The sequence below is a fragment of the Papaver somniferum genome, chromosome 2 (assembly GCF_003573695.1).
Source record: "Papaver somniferum cultivar HN1 chromosome 2, ASM357369v1, whole genome shotgun sequence".
NCBI classification, from domain to species: Eukaryota; Viridiplantae; Streptophyta; class Magnoliopsida; order Ranunculales; family Papaveraceae; genus Papaver; species Papaver somniferum.
The window spans coordinates 55,901,224-55,923,624 of record NC_039359.1 but is presented as its reverse complement, the minus strand read 5'-3'; the positions used below and the strand labels follow the sequence as shown (position 1 = coordinate 55,923,624).

The 22,401-nt window shown below is 37.6% G+C and overlaps 1 protein-coding gene across 1 annotated transcript; it reads right to left on the bottom strand.

Moving 5' to 3' along the window:
- Positions 1–1,827: 1,827 nt before the first annotated feature.
- Positions 1,828–2,436, bottom strand: LOC113351085. Its single transcript, XM_026595146.1, has one exon. The coding sequence runs from the start codon at positions 2,434–2,436 to the stop codon at positions 1,828–1,830; it is 609 nt and encodes a 202-aa protein (XP_026450931.1).
- Between the last annotated feature and the right edge of the window lie 19,965 nt (positions 2,437–22,401).

The following is a 22,401-nucleotide window of genomic DNA, read 5'->3' as shown; positions in this document are numbered from 1 at the left end:
CCTTGCTGGGTTGTCATTCTAGAAAAGGGGCTTAAATTTATGTTGAATACCCTTTTTTTTTTTTTTTTGCAGGACCTCTTGATTACATCAAACGAGTCACCTCAAAAATCTTAACAAGACCAACGACTGAGAAAGATCAACAAGTGAGCGATCAGGGACACCACCAAGCAATAGGTGATGATCATCATCCAGAGAATTTGGTTGAACAGGAGGATGATAAAGCCATCAATGTCAATCAACCTGAAGCTGAAGTTCATGGTGTTGGACGTGAAGAGACAATTGGGCACCCTGAAATCGTGAAGCGCATTGTGCACCAAAGTGATGTCTTGTTGTCCAGGGAAGGTCATTGTTTTGACAATTCTAAAGACTTCCTCCTCACTCATAAGTCTAGCAAAGAAATTGGCTGCTCTATCAAATGCTAATTTCTAAAGAACGGGAACCTATTTGCTAACAAACCAGTGTAATTGCTTGTTTATGTATTCTTCTAAAAGATTTATATGTTTACTGCCTTTTTGGTGGTAGATTATTACTGTTGTTCACACAAACAAATGTTAAAAATCCTTGTTGGTGAGTGTTGTTGTAAAGATCAAGTTAAAGATTGGTTGAATTTTGCACTTGCATTACATTGGTTCTTTAGTAAAATGTTCGGTATTGGGATGTACCAAAATCTGCAGACATGATAGTGTGCCAAATTGATGAACTGATTCTCTTTGAAAGAGAGAAACATGTACGGTTGATTACCTGATTACCAACAAACAGTCTACCAGCAAATATTTACATTCGTCTCTCTTCGAGGCACCGAAATTGAGTTTTTCTTTCTGTTTCCCTTTCTTCCTTGTTTGGTGGCAAGGGTTTGTAATTTTTCCTCTCTTAATGTTTTCTTTGTTTACCGAGCAAAAAAATAAAAATTCACATTTCCGTATAAAAACATAGTTCAAACTATATTAGTCATACCAAGACATCAAAATGATATCGGGGCTTATAATTGTTGCTTTGTTAAACATCTCGCTTTGTAGTTGCAGGAAATCGAACAACCACACCATATTGATAATCTATGAGTTATACCAAGAAATCATGGTGAAACATTTAAAACTTTTTATTAAAACTTCGAACAAATATAAAGAAGGTATAAAGCAACCCTAATTTGGAAAACAAATAACTTTCTCTCTCCTAAATATCTTATTTCGACTCAACAAAAAGATCCCCCTCTTTATAATGGTGGTTGGTCCCTTTTATAGGGTTTACATAATGGAGGACAGCTAATAAGCCCCTATTTTCGGATCTGACGCGCGTTAATGATGCACGCTCACATTGATGTTTTCCGTACGTGCTCTTTACTGCCGCATAGCTCCTCATACTTTTAGTGGGATTAGGTGACGTCATCAGACTCGTCATCCTGGATATGTAACGTGCGTTCGTGTTCGCGTAATGCTAAATGTATTAATTCGCGTAACTAATGAGTGTGCAGTATTTTGCACCCACATTTTGTCTCTTCTCTTATCGTTCTTTCAAAGAGGGAGCGATGAGAGAAACTCTAACTTTCCTTTTGCCGCACTTATTTATCTTTTCATATTCTTTTAACAGATGTTTTTCCGGATTTTCGGCATGGTAAGCTACATGTGTTGACTTCACCACTCCTCATTCGACACGTCACTGTAGGATCTGACACCCGTCTCTTCGTATCCATCCCATCATTAATGCGGCCGTATAAGAGATATCTTGGGAAAAGGAGATATGATCCTTTATATACTTTTTTTTTTTTTTGTAAACAGGATATATTAAACAGAAACTAAGCGATCCTTGGAACACGGGGGATGGCTCTCCCCGCTAGATCTTCATACAAAAGATTTCCCAAAAATAAGGGGGGTCTGCAATCCAAGTTTGGTCAGTACCAACAGTTACAACAAGTTTTGCAAGTTTATCGGCAACAAAATTACCTTCCCTGTATCTATGTCTGAAGGAGATTGCCTGGAAACAGTTACATAACTTATGTATATCCTTAGGAAGGTTAACAAAAAACCAAGGAATAGCATAAAAACCATTGACTAGCCCTGTGATATAAGTAGAGTCACGAACTACTTCAAGATAAGGTATTTGTAGCTGTGTTGCCAGTTCCAAACCAAATTTTAGTGCACGAAGCTCTGCCATGTTAGTTCCATTTTTGTAGATATGTTTGGAGAAGGCCGCAACAAAGGATCCGTCGTCATTTATAATAACTCCTTCAGTACCTGTATTATGAGACTCATCAGAAGCACCATCAATATTAAGTTTACAAAATCTCGTGGAAGGAAATTCCCAACCAAAGTACTGGGTAGTTAAGCTATGGTGTTGAGGAACAGTAGTGGTGGTTATATATTCATGAGCCCTGCAAATAGCCTGTTGCATTACTAATTCAGAGTTGAAAGTGTGATTCTGGAACACCACAACATTCCTCATAGTCCATATTTGCCAAAGCAAAAAAGGCACTATCCCATAAGGAAAGCCATGTATAGTGCTAGTATAAGAACCACTTGTGCACGCCATTCTAGATCAATCTGAGCACAAGGAATATGATATCCCCATTGATCATAGACTTTATCCCGTAGAGAATGAACTGGAGAACATTGTAAAAATAGATGTTCAATAGTCTCTGGGTGCTGATGGCATATAGAACAGAGTTCCTTTATATTGAGACCTTTCTCACGCAGATTGTATCTAACTAAAATTCTTCTGTGTGCCAAATTCCAGAGAAAATGTTTTATATGCGGAGGACATCTTAGGTGCCTAAACCTCCTCCATGAACTTTTCTGATCAGCACTCCCATAATTGTCATGACAAATGAAATTGTATGCGCTTTTAATAAAGATTTCCCCAGAACTATTGTGACTGCAAATTCTTCTGTCTGGATATCTTTCCATAGAACTAATAGGAATAGCCAAAATACGAGTTTTTATAGCATCAGGTAGAACACTATCAATGATAGATAAGTCCCACTGACCCGAATTATAATCAATCAGGTCTGTTACTTTTAGATGACCCCATCGTTGAATATCAGTAGTTACTAGATCCTTAAGAGGTATTCTAGTCACCCACGAGTCAGTACAAACATTTATATCTTGTCCATTACCCACACACCATTTGAGTCCTGCTTTGACTATCTCTCTGCCCCGTAGAATACTCTTCCAACAACAGGAGCTATATTTAGGGATTGTACAATCCCACAAACTGGTGTTGTTTCCATATTTTGCAAGGAACAACGAACTCACCAGACTAGAGGGGTTCATAAGAATTCTCCATGTTGTTTTGGAAAGAAAGGATAAATTATGGAACTCCAAGTTTCGAATACCAAGACTTCCATGTTCAACAGGCTGACAGATTTGGTACCATCCAACTTCGTGTATTCTATCTTTGTTTACTTTATCAGCCCAGAAAAACCTTCTCTTAAGTTTATCAATAACTGTTAAAACTCCCTTAGGAATGCACAAAGTTGACATGAGATGGTTTAAAGATGGATCCAACACAGATTTAATAAGTACATCTCTCCCTGCAAAGTTAAGCGAAGCTAACTTCCAGCCCTACAGTTTATTAGTTACTTTAACTATGTAATCCATAAAATCACTATTCTTAGAGAGCCCCCACCGTAGGTTACAACCTAAATATTTCCCGGGATGAGTGATGATTTTCATACCAAGACCTCTTGTCATATTACGAGCAAATCTCTTTGGAACTTTCTCAGTAAAGAATACACTAGATTTTTGGTAGTTTATATGTTGTCCTGACCATAAACAATAATCATCCAAAATGTTTCTGATACCTCGAATGTTTTTTAAAGTGGCTTTTAGAAACAACACATTGTCATCAGCATAGAAACTATGTGTAATAACAGGAGCTGAAGGAGCCACTTAAAAACCACTAATTGTACCAGAATCTACACCTATGACAATCATCCTCGAAAAAATCTCCAGACCCAAAATAAAGAGGAAAGGTGACAAAGGGTCACCTTGACGAAGACCTTTCTGAGGATAGAATGAATCGCTAGGAGATCCATTGATAAGAACTTGATAGCTGACCGTAGAAACACATTCAGCAGTCCAATTGATCCAGGTGGAATGGAATCCAAAAGCATTGAGAACAACAATCAAAAAATGCCAGCTCATTTTATTATAAGCTTTTTCAAAATCAATTTTAATAGCCATCCAGCCCTTGGATCCTTTCTTATGCTTCATGGAATGGAAAATTTCTCATAATAGAGTCGAATATAGATCTATTTTTGACAAATGCATTTTGAGTGACATAAATGCATTTAGGGAGAATCATTTTCAGACTGGAAGATATAAGCTTTGAAAAAATCTTATAGCAGAAGTTTCACAGGCTTATTAGTCTAAAATGACTGACGTGCGTAGGATGAGAGTTTTTTTGGTACAAGAGTGATAAAAGTTTTGTTGAGGCTAGGATGAAGAAACCCCGAAGAAAAAAAGTCTTTTATAACCTGACAAACCGAAGATCCTATAATGTCCCAATACTTGACATAAAAAACATCTTGTAGACCATCAGGTCCAGGGCCCTTCAGAGGTCCCATATCTCTACAGCACTATATATGTCATCATCTGAGTAAGGCCGAGTGAGGAAATCATTATCTGAATTGGAAATGATAGGGGAATGAGCTGGCACAAATCTAAAGAAGTATAGTGGGATGTGTCCGAAAATAAATCCTTAAAGTGGTCAGTGATCATGGATTCTAAAGCATCCTCTTCAAATGCCCAATCACCACTACTAGATTTAAGAGCTGAAATGCTGTTTCGGTTTCGCCGAATAATGGTGGATAAATGAAAAAATCTTGTATTCAAGTTACCATATTTAAGCCACTCAACTCTAGACTTCTGGGCCCAGAAAATCTCTTCCAATTTGAGATGATGCAGATATATGTTGAGACAGTGTGCTTCGTGTGCCTTATTTGGTAATGAAGGATCCAGACTAAACAAAGTTTGAGCTCTAATCAAATCATCTCTAGTCTTATTCACATTCTGATGTAAGATAACAAAATCAGTTCTATTCCAGATCTTAGCTTGAGAAGTAAGAACTTGGAATTTGTGACACAAATCATTGCTAGGAGACATGGTACAAGTATGATGAGAGGAGTTCCAAATTCGAGAGACTAAGGATTTAAATCTATCGTCATCTAGACACATAGCTTCAAGTCTCCAAGGGCGAGGTTTAAATTTTCTTAGGGGATTTAAATCTAACATCAAAGCTCGATGGTCTGAATTGAAATGACTGAGATGAGTTACCTGTGCATTAGGATATAATATACGCCATTTTTCATTAGCCAGAGCACGATCAAGTCTCTCCTGAATATTAGCCGCACTGATATGTTTATTTGTCCAAGTATACTTGGGGCCAACAGCATCGACATTAATTAAACCGCAGTTTGAAATCATAGTATTGAAATCGTGAAGTTGTGGAAAGGAAGGATACAAACCTCCCCTTTTTTCCTGAGCTGTAGTTATAGCATTGAAATCCCCAATTGCTACATACGGACTATCAATAGCTGCAACATTTTCCATCTCTTCCCAAGTTCGCTTAGGAGCGGAGAAACTGGAGGAGCATATACAGAAGACAGAATCCACGGATCACCAAGTTTTGGAGTAATCACTGCATGTATAACATTTCTGCTAATAGAAGTCGCAGCTACATTCACCTCTGAATCATTCCATAACAACCAAAGCCCCCCCTAAAAATCCAACCGATTCAACACAAACACTATTTGAATAACCTAAACTCGGAATCACATTCCTAGAGTGGACTTCACTGAGTCTTGTTTCAAAAATAGCACATATAGTGGGCTTATGGGTATGTATTAAATCCTTAGCCACTCTAGCAAAGGAAGGCTTACCTGCCCCCCTACAATTCCAACTCATTATCTTCATGGGAAACAAGTTGGGGGCTGGGTTGTCTGTCTCCACCTGGGAGCTGCTGGGTTGCATCCGATGGTTGTTGTGTATCATCCACTGGAATCCTTGATTGGCTTCCTGGGTTGTTAGGCCAGTCCAAATGCTTGTCCGGAACACTCGTTCTCGCGCTTGCCCATCCCAAACCGTAACCAATTCCATCCCTATCCTCTGCATACCTCTTGGCCCTCTTAGGAGAGCTGGAGTTTCCACATATATGGGCTGTGCAATATTTCTACTGCGCTGCCTTCGTGCCATATCCTTGTATCGCATTCTAGTTTTCGTAGCAACCACTCCTCCCGCAGAAAAGACGCCTGACGGAGAAATCTCATTGTGTTCTGTGGAAAGTGTTGACGCCTTAGAAAGTTGCTGGCATGAAGTACTATCGCAAGAGTTGGTTCCGGTAGATGCGGTTGATCTTCCAAATACCATTGTTGCCTGTGGAGTAGGATTTGCATTTCGAAGTATGCCTTCATCATGAGCCTGATTTGTGTTAGAGAAGCCCAATTTTGCAGAATCAAATTTGCTATTTCGTCCCCCCCAATTCTGCACTTCTGACATTATTAGTTCCTTCTCTATATCTCTGACCATCCAAATCTCGAGAGAGAGACATTTGAAGTTGGTGGAAAAGAGGTTTATTATTGGATTGGGTTGCACCATTATCAGGCATACAAGTAGGTCGGTCAGAAGTTGCTAGAGAATGACTAGCTGATGTAGCTCTTAAACAAGTGTTATCAGCTCGATTAGTTTGCGTAGTACACGCTGGTTGCGTTTGATCTTGCAGAAGACCCATAATCTTTTCATCTCGAGAATTTGTGTGGCTAACATGTGATGTTGATCGCATGCCATATGGGTCCCTTTGATCTTGCTTTGTGGTAGATTATTGATCTTAGCCGATGTAGATGCACCAGAGTGGTTAGCCTGGCGGTTACCATTCACTTGAGAGAATCTAGGTTGCTCTTTGCTCTTCCCGGATTATTCAAACTTTAAATCGGACGGCTAGGATCAGCGGATCTGGACGGTTGATCATCTGAGACATCATTCTCTCCGGAATGTTGTAGAATAGCAAAACGGGAGCCAACGGTCGGGTGATATTGCCGTGAGAATCTGGACGGGGAACTAGGATTCCCGCGTTGTTTCCGATTAACTAACATCCAAGGTCCATAACCCTCATTGATAGTGGTACGATCCTCCGTTTGGCTTTTCTTTGGGAAAAATAATGTCCACCGATGAACCAAGGTCCTTCCAGCATTACCTTATGCAGATCCAAAGGATTAGCAAATTTAAATATGAAAAAGTCTTTGCCCAGATCCAAAATTTGAAATTTATCAATGGGTTCCATAGCTGTATGATACGCTCTTGAAGAAATTTATATCCAACTGATTTCACCATCACTTTACCTATTAGGCAATTCTTCCATGGTTGTCTAATCCTAGATTTAATGGATTTAGATAATTTGATAGTAGGAATTACAGAAGAAGATTCCCTATTAGGATTCAAAATCGATACCTCTGATTTCGGGTGCTCCTCCGATTCCGCATCAGGATCATCATCTAATTCATCCGTTCCAGGTAGAACTTCAGCACCGTCATATAATGAATCCCATGGGTGAAGGGATTTTTTGGCAGATTGAAGAAAGGATTGCTTTTCTACTGAATGTGCTAACATTTGTTTGCCATCATGAACATCCTCCATGGTAATTTCTGTAGCCAAATGATCAGGAGGACGACCCTGCGGAAATGCATCTTCCCTGAGTTCATTAAGATTCAAGTGAACGTTTCCCAAGTCACTCATAGTTTTTGTCGGTCAAAGTAGACCCTTTAACTATTCTAAATATTATCCTTTATATACTACGGTACATTATCTTCTTCCTCTTTTTATTCTTTCTCCCTTTTTTCTATTCTCTGCAACTTTTATCGTTCAACTGTTCTTAGTTTTTGTTTAATCTTTGATTGGTCATCGTATTCTTTTTTGTGCTTTCTTTCTTTTTTTAATTGTTTCTTCTTACTTTTCTCGCTTGTGAATTCTGTTTTTCATCATCATCTTCTTTTTGATCATTCTAATCCTGATTATCTTGATCATCTTGATTGAATCTCTCTCATCTCCTATTCCTCTTCTAAAAATGACACTTAAACCGGCTGGAAGAACGTTAAAAGAGTTCAAGAGATTAAAGGCTGAATTCGAGTGTAAAGGTTTTAAATTATCTATTTCTCCTGGATCAGAATCTACTTCTTCTCTTGAACGCAAATGGTTTTCGCTTGATCAATGGAATGATCAGAAAATCATTATTTCGCTTAGGCAACTGCTTTCTGGTCTTCCCATTCCCCATTACAATCCTCAAATTCCTCTATTCTATGAGCTCTTATCTGACGCCGAGATTTTTGCGCGGAATATTCCAACTGAGTGGTGATTGCATTAGGATAATGTTGGAATACGCTCGTCGTGCGGCCGGATTAGGATCTTCTTATTCATAAGATGTAAGGAAACCAGAATGCGCACAGAAAGAAATCATCCCATCAGAGTACACAGTTGAGAATTTCTTCCTCCATTATAACGTTGTTATCATGAAGAATAAGTCATTTCGTTCGGGCATTCGCTTGTCGAGAAAGGACGGTTTCGCAGAAGACTATAGGATCATTCGGGATGTTGATTTTCATGACAACTCTAATAATACCGCGCGAAAATCAAAGGACGTTCGTTGGGTGGAGTATCCTATCATTTTGGAGGGTCCTTACATTACCGGTAAGCGCGCTGATGGTTCAACTCTTCCTCTCCCTTTGAATCTTGCCGCATACAATCCTTGGGAGTTTAAATGGACCGAGGAAGATGATGTTGCGCGTTATCCTTAACTTTATCTTTCCTCTTATCTTTAGTGCTTTCTCTTATTATCTTCTCTGTAAACAGAATAAGAAGGCTAACAAGAATGCGTCTCAGGCATCAGATTCGCACGATAATGAAGTAAGAAATACTCATTTAAATTTTGACAATATTGTTTCCTCCGTTTCTTATCTTTCATTATCTGTGTAGGTGGATATTGGAGATGCTGGGGGTTTTAATGATGAATCTTTTTTCCCTGAAGGTGGTGTTCCTTCCAAGGAAAAGGAAAAGGGTAAGGACAAGAAGGTTTTATCCGAATCTTCATCCAAGAATCCTGCTAAGAAGAGAAAATTATCTCCTCCCACTGCTCTAAATACTTGCTCCTTAGACGACGCTCTTCTTCCTCTGATAATTCCGGCTCCGTATCTCCTATGAAGCAATATCATGTATCTTCTCCGACTCATTTTCAGCCATCAACGATGAAGAAATAACTCGCACGTGAGAAGAGGTTGCTAAGATTTGTGGTGCCCCTTCTTTGAGTCATGACTCTTTGCGAGGAGTTGCCTCTGCCTTAACTCCAAGTTTCCAATTCACGCTTGGGTCTTTGGTGAGTCTTCTTCTTGTGCGTCAGTTTTCGTTAAAGTTTCATGCTTTTCCTATTTGTTCTTTTGTTCATGTTAATGTAGAGTGCTCGTATGTCCTATGCGGTCACCAATGATTTGCATAGGAAGGTTCGCCATCTTGAAACCGAGATCAAAAATTTAATGATCAGCTTTTTACTTATAAGAACAAAGTGGTTGAACTTCGTGATAGGAATACTTAGCTAGTGGGTACGTATTTTTCGTTCCTTCTCATTTTGATATCTTCGCATTGCCTTCGTCTTCTTTTAATTGCTTTCGTTCGCAGAAATTTACAATTTGACTGATGAACCGTCTAATCACCCTGACGATGAGGAGATTCATCTAGAACACCTTAACTCTTCTTAGAATAACTTCCCCAATGATGGGTTAGAGAATCTTAGTCTGGAGGAACTAAGGTCAAAGTATGAGATCCTTAAATGTGAACATAGGTCCCTGTTATCTGTAAATAATGGTTTTCAACGCCGCCTTCATAGGAATAAGGAAAAAATTAATACTTTAGAAGCGAAAAAGAAAGCACTTATTACTGAGAAGGATAAGCTAGTTCTTAAGGGTGCTGAGGCTTTAAAGAAGTTTCATGAAACTCAACTCCAAATTCAAATGGAAAGAGATCAAGTTTTTCGTGAAAAGAATGCTTTGATCGATCGAGAAAATACAATTCGTTCTCGACTTCTTATAGAGAATGATGATGAATTTGAGTGGGATGCTAGGGTTATTGATAATGCTAGGAATAATTTAGCTACAAATGTTAGCCTAGACTCTGATCATGCTGAATTGGTTAAAGCTATTATTTCTGGAAAAGAAGGTTGCTTATAATCCTTAAATGATGTCTTCAACTTTGTATTGCCTTTTGAATTTTGTTTACATGCGGCTTTAATCTTTTTATTTCCTTTTGTAGTTACTGAAAAGAGGCATCTTGAGGAGATTGAGAACTTGAAGGCGGCACTTTCCACTAGAAATGATAAATGCCGCAGACTTAAGAGGAAGTTGGTAGTTACTGTTTCCAACTTGAGTAAGGACGCACTCCGTGTTCGTGATGCGGCTGTAAAGAAGAATGTAGTGGAAATATTCACTGATCACAATATCCCCAAACCAGATGATAATTTTGCTGAAGTTTCCGCTAATGAAGAAGGTTCTGAAATCTCTTACAGTGAAGCTGATTATGAAGAAGATGAAGTAACCCATGAAGAGAACAGCGACTCTAAGGTTGATAAAGGTGGTGAAGATAATTCAGACGGGAAATAGCCTCACTTTCTGAAGACCGTCTTCCCTTTCTCTTCCTTTTCGCACTTGTAAATTCTTTATATGTATTTTTTATGGTGGATGTTCCTTAGTATTTCAGGCTTTTAATTCAATGTAAATTCTCCTTGTGTTATATCTGCATTTAATCAAAAATAAAAATCAAAGTATTGTTCTTCCTAACAATTAGAATTAATCCGGTGATAATCACATATTGCATAAGTCTATTATACGGAGGTGAATAACATTTGCTTTTTATATTTGTATTCCCACCCTTGCCTCTGTTATTTACCTATGTATGATATACCTTTGCAATGCGTGCGTTACCAATGATACATGCCATTATTATATGTGCTGTCTTTCTTGGGTTTTGCCTCAGTCAGTCTGTTCACTATCATCTTCATACTTTTACATTTTACTTTTCTTATGTTCTGTTGTGCGTTATCTTCGCTCCATTTTTACCGTGCGTCTTTATAATAGCTTCTCCTTCCTGAGTACTTCAACATCATTTGACAAGATGAAGATTTCGTTTTTGAGAACTTCGGCATTGCTTACCAACACAGACTTGTCCTTGTTGAGGATTTCAACATCACTTGCCAAGATACCTCTCTCTTTCTTGTGTAACTCGATATCGCTTGCTAAGATGGCCTTCTCTTTCTTAAACAATTCAGCAGCACCTGCTAAGACGATCTTTTCTTCTCTGAGCACTTTGACATCACTTACCAAGACACCCTTCTCTTTGTTGACAAATTCAACTTCACTTGCCAAGGTATCTTTCTCTTTTTTGTGTGATTCCATGTGGCTTGCTAAGATGGCCGTATCTTTCTTAAGTAATTCAGCAGCACTTTCCAAGACGATCTTTTCTTCTTTGAGCACTTTCACATCACTTACCAAGACACTCTTCTCTTTGTTGAGAAATTCAGCTTGCCCTGCCAATATACCTTTCTCTTTCTTGTGTAAGTCGATATGGTTCGATAAGATAGACTTGTCTTTCTTAAGTGACTCAGCAGCAGTAACTAAGATGGCCTTCTCTTTCTTGTGACATTCGACATTACTTTCCAAGACTCCCTTATCTTTCTTGTGTAATTCGATATCACTTGCCAAGATACCTTTCTCTTTCTTGTGCAGTTCGATATCGCTTGTTAAGTTGGCCTTCTCTTTCTTGAGCAATTCAGCAGCACTTGCTAAGACAAGCTTCTCTTCTTTGAGCACTTCGACATCACTTACCTAGATAGTCTTTTTCCCGTTGAGAAATTCAACATCTGTTGCTAAGATACCCTTCTCTTTCTTGTGTAATTCGATATCTCTTTCTAACATAGCCTTCTCTTTGTTGAGTTTTTCAAAATCACTTACCAATATAACCTTCTCATTGTTAAGTAAATCAATTTCACTAGCTAAGGTAGCCTTCTCTTTGCTAAGGAATTCCGTATCACTTTCTAGTTTCTTCAGCTTAAGTTCCTTCTCTTCATCTGATTTAGATAGTTTTTCCACATGTTCCCGCGCAAGATCCTTAGCTTTTGTGCTAAGAAATTGACATAAACTTTCAAGCTTCATCACTTCAGCTTTCTTCTCACAAAAAAACTTAAAAATTTCTTCTTCAAGCCTCTTAATTTCTTCTTTCTTCTCCTTGAAAAATTTGACCAATTCTTCGTTTTCTTTTTCCGCTGACTCCCTGAATTTCTTTCTTTATTCGGAAAGAAATCTAATATCACTTACCAAGCAATCATAATCAAGTTGCTTTTGTACCAATTTTATACTCAGCTCAGTAATTTCATCACTAGCAAATTCATTATAACCGCTACAAACATCACTAATTACTGTTTCACTTACTCTTACCGCAAGTAATTCAACACAGTAGTCCAATTTAGCTTTAGGAGAAACATTTTCTAGCAGCACAAATTCATGTTGCTTTGCTTTCAGTGTTGTCCTTATCTCATCTAATGTTTCCTTCCAAAACTGCCTCATTTTCATTGCAAACACTTCTATACCCTTAATATAATCATCGGTTAAGCAACTAAAAGCTTTGTTTTTAATTCACTCACTTTTTCTTGCAGATCTTCATTTCTTCCTGATCATATGACAAACATACAATAAGGTAAGTTACAATCTCACATTAAAAATCCTGACACCTAACAGAACATAATTTACAGTTTTCAAAAAAATCATGATACATTTTCCTGAACATTTGATGACAATAATTTTATATGCGACCTACGGATCCTCGAGGATCTGTTTCAGACCCAGGGGTCGAACATCCAAAAATTTTAAACCAAGAAGAAAACAACAGTATATAGAAAAATCTGGTCCAGAGCCGCGCGCGATCAGGCTTATAGAAACTATGTTTTTCAACTAGACATAAAGTTTCCTTAGATGTTTAACTCGAACCACCAAGCCAGACCTGCCATAGCTAAAACTTTATTACTTTGATCAGACCTAAATGTGACATAAGCGTGAAAACTAACTAAAACATCTTTTATACATTGAGAATTGAGTGACTGGCTTGGACCCTCCCAGTTCAACATAAGGTCTGACTCAAGCTCTAGTAACATACAATTGACAATTCAAACAACCGTACATAAACCTCCTTCCAGAGTCACACACAAGTATCAGGAACAAAGACCACTAAACTTTTTCAATTAGACTCGAATGTCCCTTTGGAAGTCTGACTCGCAAACCACCACCAAGTTTGCCAAAGCTAAAACTTCATTTGTGACAGACCCAAAAAGACATGAGTGTCTGACTCAGACCCCACCGAGTCAGACATCCTAAAAACAAAACTTCAATTTTTTCAATGTAAAAAGCCAAATCTCACTCACATGCGTGTCTTACTCAGATCCCTCCAGTCAGAAGTGACAAAAACAAAAAAAAAAAATCTAATCAAACCCCATTGATGAACATTAAGCTCTGACTTCTACCCTCCCAAGTCAGGCATGCTAAAACCTTCAGCTCTTTTTCAATCCAAACCCAAATGTCTTAAGCTCTGACTTCTACTCACATAAGTGTCTTACTCAGAACCCTCAAGTCAGAATTTCCAAAACAAAATTTTGTTTGTAAATCAAACCCCAGTGATGAACATTAAGGTCTGATTTCAACACCCCCTAAGTCAGGCTTTCTAAAAACTTAAAAACAAGAAACAAAATGGTCTAACATTATAAAAATCTGAACAGCTCCATCCATCCCTAGTTATATGAAATTTTGTAAAACATAAAAATGATGAACTCAAAGAAAAATCAAAGAAACAAAAACTGACCTCTGTAGATGGCATCTCCTCTTCAGATTTCTCCATACCAACGCTCCCTCTGTGGGAAATCTGTGTGTTGGGTTTGTGATTTTTGTAAGGGAGATGTTGGATTTCTAGGGTTTAGAGTGAATGACTGAAAGCAATAGACTTCTGAGAGCTGAAAGAATTATTTTCTGATTTTTATTTGTAGAAATTTAGATTGAATCTAGACAGTCCATCTAATTGAACGGTGCATGATTCAGCAGTACATTTAATAATGATTTATTAGTTCTTTATCCATTGAGTATGTGACACATCCCGATCATGAGTTAAGTTTTAGGGTGGTGTGATGGAATATAAAATGAAGACAATTTCTTGGTGTGGTCGGACGTGTAAAGTGATTACTACGTCCTAACAACTCCAATATACAGCAACTCCAATAGTCATTAAACCAAAATTCTAAGGCCAATTGCTTACCTATTTATTTTTTAGGAGTCACCATAGTGGTTAGTAACTTAGGTGTGGTCTCTAAATACTACTGCTTCCGTTTCTAAATAATCGGCTGGTTTCTATAAATAAATGTTTCAAAAAAATAGGCTGGTTTCCTAATTGGGAAAGTCAAATATTACTTTAGTTTTCTGGGACCACTTTCTCTAAACTTCTTTTGATGACAAGTGTTATGTGGACCATTTCACTTTAATTCTTTTGCACACAAGTGTCATGGGGACCATTTTACTTTAATTCTTTTAGGTGTCATGGGGATCATTTCACTTCACTTCTTTTATTGACAAGTGTCATAAAGACCACTTTCAATGATTAGTTCTCTTAATTTCCTTAATTTTCTCTAAAAACAAAGCAAACCTATTAATTAGGAACGGAGGGAGTACTAATAGGTACACGATTAAGGGTTTGAACTCTTACTTTCTCCAAAGAAAAGAACATGAGAATCATCATGCCACTTTCTATCAAGTAGCTTAACTATAGCCAAGAGATAGGGAAGCAAAATAACATTTTACTATGGTTCTTTCTTTTTCTCTTAGTTTACAAGCACCTTACCCGGTGCGTATGCACCGGGGGTGTGTAAAGTGTCGATCTTTAAAATGCATAAAATATAAACAACTCATCATTAAAAATATAAGGAGATATGAAACTCTAGTTAGTCGCTTTCTCCTTCATCAAGAATAACATGATTTATGCATCGTGAATGTCTCACTTCTTGTGATGTTTCGCCTCAAATTTCTCCGTCTTTCAAGCCATTGTAAAGTTCATATTTTATTTTTTTTGGCTTTTTATAACCCATCTCAGTCTAGACTCTTGTTGAACAGAAAACCTCCCTGAATTATAGTAATGCCTTCATTTGCTCATTGTTATAAGCTTCTGAGGTTTTCCTTTGGTTAAAGGGACTCTCTCTTCGGCATATTTATGGTGTATCCATCTTCAGCACAAGGAAACAATAGGAAAGTATATTGTGAATTGCCATAAAAATTGGATGAAGTTGGATGTTCCTTGTAGATACCAAAATATGGATCGCCACGTGGACATAGGGAAGACGCGAGAATCCGGCCTAAAGATCCTGTACCGTGTCACGAAAATCTTCGTCAGTGAGTTGTCAAATCAAGTCAGAATCACCATTATTGACAAGTTGACGAGGTAAAAGCTATGTGCGAGATAGTGTTTCATCACGAAGTAAGCTCTGAGAGGAACATGGGTTAGTTATAAAGGATCCATGGAGTACCCTACAAGATATCCGCCGCGAAGTAGAAAAGGACGAAGTAAGATTACTTGGCTGAGAAGACAAGCCATGAAGTAGATAAATTATGGAGCAAGAAAAGAGACAGGTGTCCCGACAAGCCCATGTGAAGTTAGCGAAAGAAGGGAAAAAACTTTATGGAAAACGGTCTTGACGAAGTGTAAAGCGCCCCTACGAGAACCTGACGAGATAAAATGAGATGTGTTGCATTAGGGTTAGATGGCCTATAAATAGAGGTCCTTGGTAAATGTCTGAGGGATAGGATTTTTCGAAAGTGGGAGAGATTAACCTAGGGAGAGATATTAGGGTTTCCTTGTATTCAAGAACTTGTATCTTTGTTACTTTGAATGATTCATCATTAAGAATTTCCGGTACTTACATTACTTAATATGTCTTAGATCTTGGTTACTATCACTTTGGGTGTGCTACTGGATTTTCAGTAGTTACATTTTGGCATCCATAAACAGGGAACTTAGATTGGGGATTCATCCTCATCTAAGGAGTGGAGAGAAGCTAAAGTTTTAGGAGTAATAAATCTTAGCGAGACATCTTAGCTAAAGTTGTAGGAGTAAGAGATTTTAGCAAACATCCCTTTTAGGATTAAGCTTTAGAGAAAAACCAATATTTAAATTAGGATAAGTCGATGACTAGAACACCATATCGGGCGGCACACATGATATCGACGAGGAGAAGCAAACGATTGTAGGCCAAAAGGGGAGGAAGAATGGAAAGAGGAGGGACATCATCGGCAAGGAGGATCAAGCGTTTGGAAGTCCTGAAGAAAAGGGAGAAGGGAGAAACGCCCATAGAAGATGAAAGACGAGAAGTCACAAGGAAAAGTAAAGTCACGCAGAGTGTAGAGGCTTAATCCATGACGAAACCATCTCAAATCGTGGAAGCCGGGGCTATTACGTAAGAGGAAACGAATCGAGAAGAAGTGGATGGGAACGAGGGTGATAAAGACATGATATCGAAAGAACCGAGTAAAGCAACCCATCGAGATAAGGGGCGATTAAGGTACCAGCCGGAATGGAAAGCAGGAACAACAAAAAGAGGCAGTCAGGCGAAACGAAAGGAATACGAACGTGGTAGTTAAATGGAGGTTGGAATCTCGCAAGAAGAAAATGCTAGTTCAGAAATGATAACAGCTTCATCTCGGAAAAGGACCCTGTATGGGGAGGAGAGTCCCTACGAAGATTAAGAAGAAGAGGACAAACAAAGAACGCAAAATAGAAGGTTGCTAGAAGGATACGACCGGGAAAGAGACCTAAGGAGGCTTTTAGTGGAAGCGAGAACGGAAAATCATAAGCTAAGATACGAAAAAGGAAGAAGGCATAAGGAGGAAAGCGAAAGAAAGAGGCGAGAAAGAGATATTGATGAATCAGTAAGAGGGATTATGGACCACGAAATCTTACGAGAGCTGCGAAGATTGAGGATTCAGATGGGAAATTCTCAAAGGAAGGCCAGTTGCAATGGATGGAGAAGAAGGTTATGTTGACTTCTATGGTGAAAACAACGTCAGAAGAAGAGCTGAAGCGGGTTGACCGGAAGAGGGAAAAATCGTTGTTGAAGGATCGAAACTAGCTAAGTGGTAAAGCCAAAGGACACCAGCTGAGGAACATAAAGCCAACGAAGCAAGGAGTTAACACTTGAATAGATTTAGAACTCCCGAAGCTTAACGCAACTGTGGAGAGGATATGGGAGGAAGTGATCACTACGGGAAAAATATACATCTACAACTGGAGATTTACAACTCTTCGCTAAACATCGTAGAAAGTCCTATGTTTTACAACTGGTTTCAAAGGAAGAGTTGTCGTATATCATCACTGCCAACCCTTAGGAAACAAGGGGTTGCGCTAAGAAAACAAACGACATCTCCTTAAGCAAAAGAGTTGTGACGACATTTAGCTATAACAACTCTGTTCCATAAAGGAAGTGACTAAGCCTATCACAATTTTTACAGGAGTTGTTGAAGAAAACCAAAATATGATGATGAAAAATAGTGTTAGAGGGGAGATTCGAACATGAAACTACTGCATGGAAGTCTAGATCATCAACTATCCTTAAAGTTCACAAGTTTTGATTTGTTTTTATTTTTTTTAATAAAAACGTATAACGACACTTATAAGTGTTGTTGAAGTAAAAATATAGAATGTTGGAAAAAATGAGGTTAGAGGGGAGATTCTGCATGGAAATCTAGCTCATCAACCATCCTTACTGTTCATAATTTTTGGCTTTTTTTTTAATAAGAATGTATAATAACACTTATAAGTGTTGTTGAAATAAAAATATAGAACGTTGGAAGAAATGAGGATGGGGGGATTTGATCCTCACACTACAACAAAACACACGTTTAGTGACAAAATTTTATGTGACCAACAAAATTTTGTCTACAAATCTAGTGTTTAGGGAGGAATATTTTTTTGGTCACAATATATATTTTTTTCGCGAGAAACGGTAAATTTAGTCTTTAAAGTTGTCACTGAAATTTTTATGACCAAATACGGTGACCAATCTTGTCTCTGTCTCTAAATATTTTTTTATGTCCAAATATAGCGACCAATCCTGTCTCCATCTCTAAATATTTTTTTGTGACGAATTATTTCGGTCACGGAATTGGTTTCTAGCGACAAAGGAAAATCATAGTCTCCAAACATATTATTGCTAGCAATCCAAGACTTTTGTCCCTAAATGTATCTTACGTTGACAAAATTAGTGTGTTGCCGGAATGAATGCCCGTCAAATAAGGATTTTGCCACTAAAACTATTAGTATCGAAACAAATTGTTGTCACAAATGGATTGTTTTCTACCGACGGAAAAAAAGGTTGGTCTTCGAAAAAACTATTGCTGACAACATGTAATTTTTGTCCCTATATCCATTTATGCAGACAAAAATTACTTCATCTGAAAAACTATTACTAACAACGTGTGACTTTTGCCCCTTTATCTATTTATTTACGCAGAAAAAAATTAATTCGTCATCTGAAATTTTGTCGTTAAAATTTTTTTAGTGGCAAGACAAATTTTGGTCTGCAAATCCAAATATTTCGTGACTCAAACTACGACCGTGTCACTAAGAACCCCCGCACTATGAACGAAACCAACAAAGAGAATAACTAATATTTGAGAACATTATGTGAAAAGTTCAAAGTAATTAACATAAGAAAAATGCACAAAATGATGTTAATGTATGGAGGTCTGAAACAGTGAATGAGACATCAGCATATAGACATAAATGAAACTTTATATACAGTTTCCCAATGGGGCTTTAAGAATTAGTACAACTACCCTCTGAAGGTAATACTTGTGAAAAGCCATAGTTATATCGAAAAATCTGTCCCAAGTTGTTCTAAGGATTTAACCAATGCATGCCATTTCAATGTAAATACTTTATCCAGCCTATAAAATGGAGTATATTAATTGAGTCCAGAATTCGGTCAAGAATTCCAGGAAAAAAGCAGCGTAAAAAATGGTATAATCCAAATTTCGTACCCGCCATCAACAACCTCATCAAGTCATACAAGGATTAGCAAAAAATATTTCAAGGGCCTGCGTTTTGTCAATGTTTTCTCCTGGAAGATGATACAAAACAATACAGATGAATAATTAGTTAAAAGCTAAACGATTAATGATACCCAAATGAGAAAACTCTTGTTCAATAACACAAATAAAATAGCCTACAAGTTCATCTTTCACTCTAAATTGAATCATAAATAATCTAATAAATAAGAAATACAAGCTAACGGAAAAGGAAATTAAAATCTCAAACCTTCTTTACGGCTCTGTTTTGTAGACGGCCTCCCCTTGAGTTTGTCTAGACTGATACTTCTATAGGTGGTGCAAAAATATCCAATCTGGACCGAGCAAATAGGGTGTACTTGCGACCAACACCAAATCTAGTTTCAAAATTCAAGCCATTACCAAGTCCAGCCACTTCCCATTCTCTAAACTTCTGAATTTCACCCAGACCAAGGCTTGTCAAATACCCATACAATTAGTACCACAAGCTCAGTATGATTTCTAAAAACAGCCCCACAGAAAACCCATTCATCCAGCACATTTTAGACAGTGGTTACTAAAGAATGACCGCCAGTGAGCTCAGTTTCATCTCCATGACCAGCTAATAACCTCCTCCACTGATCAAAGAGTAAATCAGTTACCCCGAATAAACCCAATCCAGCTGACATACGGACCTTACTTCGTTGCTGCAATTTCATTTCTCAATTGAGATCAAGAACTCAATTTCAGAAAGATGAAAATCAATTCATCCACCATAAACCCCTAACTTTGACGCCACTAATCACCTCTTGTTTTAAACCAAGTGTTCACAGTGAACATTTGCCTTATGTTTTTGTTCATGCGGCAAATTGAATAATACAACATTCACGTACGTTTATGACTATGTAAAAATGATAGTTTTTCCATGAAAAGAACATTAACGACAAGTCAGAAATGTATTTTAGAAAACATACTAATTTATTTTCCTCTGACTTTAACATCTAGAGTCCCTTGTACCTTTCCCTCTGGTGGAGGAATTGATTTCGGCAGATGCAGTGACACCTCAAATGAGTCCATAGTTGAGAATGGTTCAATTTAAGTACAAGTTTTCTGGCTGGATATTCACGCAAAGTTGCCTCGCCACCTGAAAGTTTACAATTATCAACATTTGAAGAAGAAAACAAAAGGGAGACACTGATGAAATTTGGCAGTACAACGACATACCTAGAATTCAGTAAATCAAAAGAGTGATCTGGGCATCATCGTTTCTGCATCTTCCGACCTTCCCTTGATTTTCACTTTGTTTGCTTCACTTTCAAGTGAATTTCGATAAGATGGGACCTTGAACATCTCGTTAAGATCCGGCAATATGTTGCATTTAAATCGCTGGTACAAGTTCAACTTTTGTGCTTTATCTTCAGATGCAGTGACACCTCAAATGAGTCCATAGTTGAGAATGGTTCAATTTAAGTACAAGTTTTCTGGCTGGATATTCACGCAAAGTTCCCTCGCCACCTGAAAGTTTACAATTATCAACTTTTTTGCTTTATCTTCTGATATAAGGGTGTGAATGCATTCGATAATTCATCCACTCGACTGGTCACTTTAGAAAAAGAACTCAAAACTGCAGCATCCTTAAGGAAGGTTTCGTACAGAGGGTTCTGGTTTGCATGGTTTTTCTTAAAGACCCTTCTTTATAGCGAGGGAAATGAACCTGCATTGGTTCAACGAAACCAGTGTTGACGTGATACATATCAAGCGAGGCACTACTGACAAAAATGAAACCCACTTCAGGCGTTTTCAGAATTTCATATAGCATAAACAACATTGTAGTCAAAATATATACTTGAACATCATATCCATACTATCAAAAATGATGAAATAATACATGATGACTAAAGCATCAACCGACCATTCATTAACTACCAAATTGCAGCACTAGGCACTTTCAAACATGGCTTAAAAACTCTATTTTACATACCCAGCAATCACGCATAAAAAACGATGCAGTAATGCAACCCTGGAAGTGTAAATGTGACAACGTCTAACATAACCCCTTACCTTAATTCTGTCATACACATTAAGTTTTATCTACATGATGCATAAACTTATTATGCTCCAGCCTACACTAAACAACGACAGCCCACACCCACTAACTTCTTTACTCTGGGTCATGTTCATGTGCTATTTTATTCATACAGTTGCATATAAACTAATGAAAGAAATGCAAGAATTTGAACACTAATATCGATACAGCAGGAAGATACCTTCTTTCTTGCAGCTTTGAAATATTGTCCGATCCTTCTCTCGAACCTTCTGCTTCTTCATAACTGTTACCTGCATCAATATATGGCTTCCCAACACCTAAAAAAATCAAAGCTAAAACCATATAATTGACTGATACAATATAGAAAAGAAGAAGCAGTGATTTGGGGCGCCATTTGTAATTGGACAAACTGAAAAGAAAAGTATAGAAGTGTAAGAAAAATAGAAAACCAAGGATGCTTCAAGATTATCAAAGTCTAAACATTCTTGTGGAAATAAAAAGACAGCAATGTGACAAATGGCTAAGCCAATCCACAAACCAGCAGAAATGTTCAAACCAAATATAATGCATAAACAAAAGATCAAAGTATAGTCATCACATCTTTGTAAATCAGAGAAACTTACAATCAATTCCCTACGGATGTACTATCCCATAGAAGTGCTGCTATCTAAGCTTCACAGTTTAGCTTAACACCTTAACCTATTAGGTGCTTAATAAAAGTAGAAAAGAAACCATGTGCTACAATTTTCTAGTGACCATCAACTCCTTCCTGCATGCCTACCAAGTACCATTAGGAACATCATAACAAGCAACATCTTCTTAGGGAATTACAGATGTAAGTAATTGGCATTGATTTGATTCCACGGAAGAGGAACCCATCAACAACCATACTCGGAAACAAAAAAACAAATATAATTGATTTGATTCAATGGAAGAGGAATCCATCAACAACCATACTCAAACCAAAAAAAAAAAACAAATGTAAGTAATTGGCATTGATTTGATTTCATGGAAGAGGAACCCATCAACAACCATACTCAAAATTTTTAAAAAAAAAACAGATGTAAGTAATTGGCATTGATTTGATTCCATGAAAGAGGAACCCATCAACAACCATACTCAAAAACAAAAACGCAGAAGGCTAGAGAATCAAAGAGTACCTTGAAGATTTAAGAAATAAGTCTCTGAAGAGATTACTGATGAATGTAAAAATTCCATCCATGACTTAGGGTTTATATAGCCTTATGAAATTCGAAACCCAAAA

What these genes read in the sequence shown, in the direction of transcription:
- LOC113351085 (XM_026595146.1), bottom strand. Translation starts at nt 2,436, where the DNA reads ATGAGGAATGTTGTGGTGTTCCAGAATCACACTTTCAACTCTGAATTA.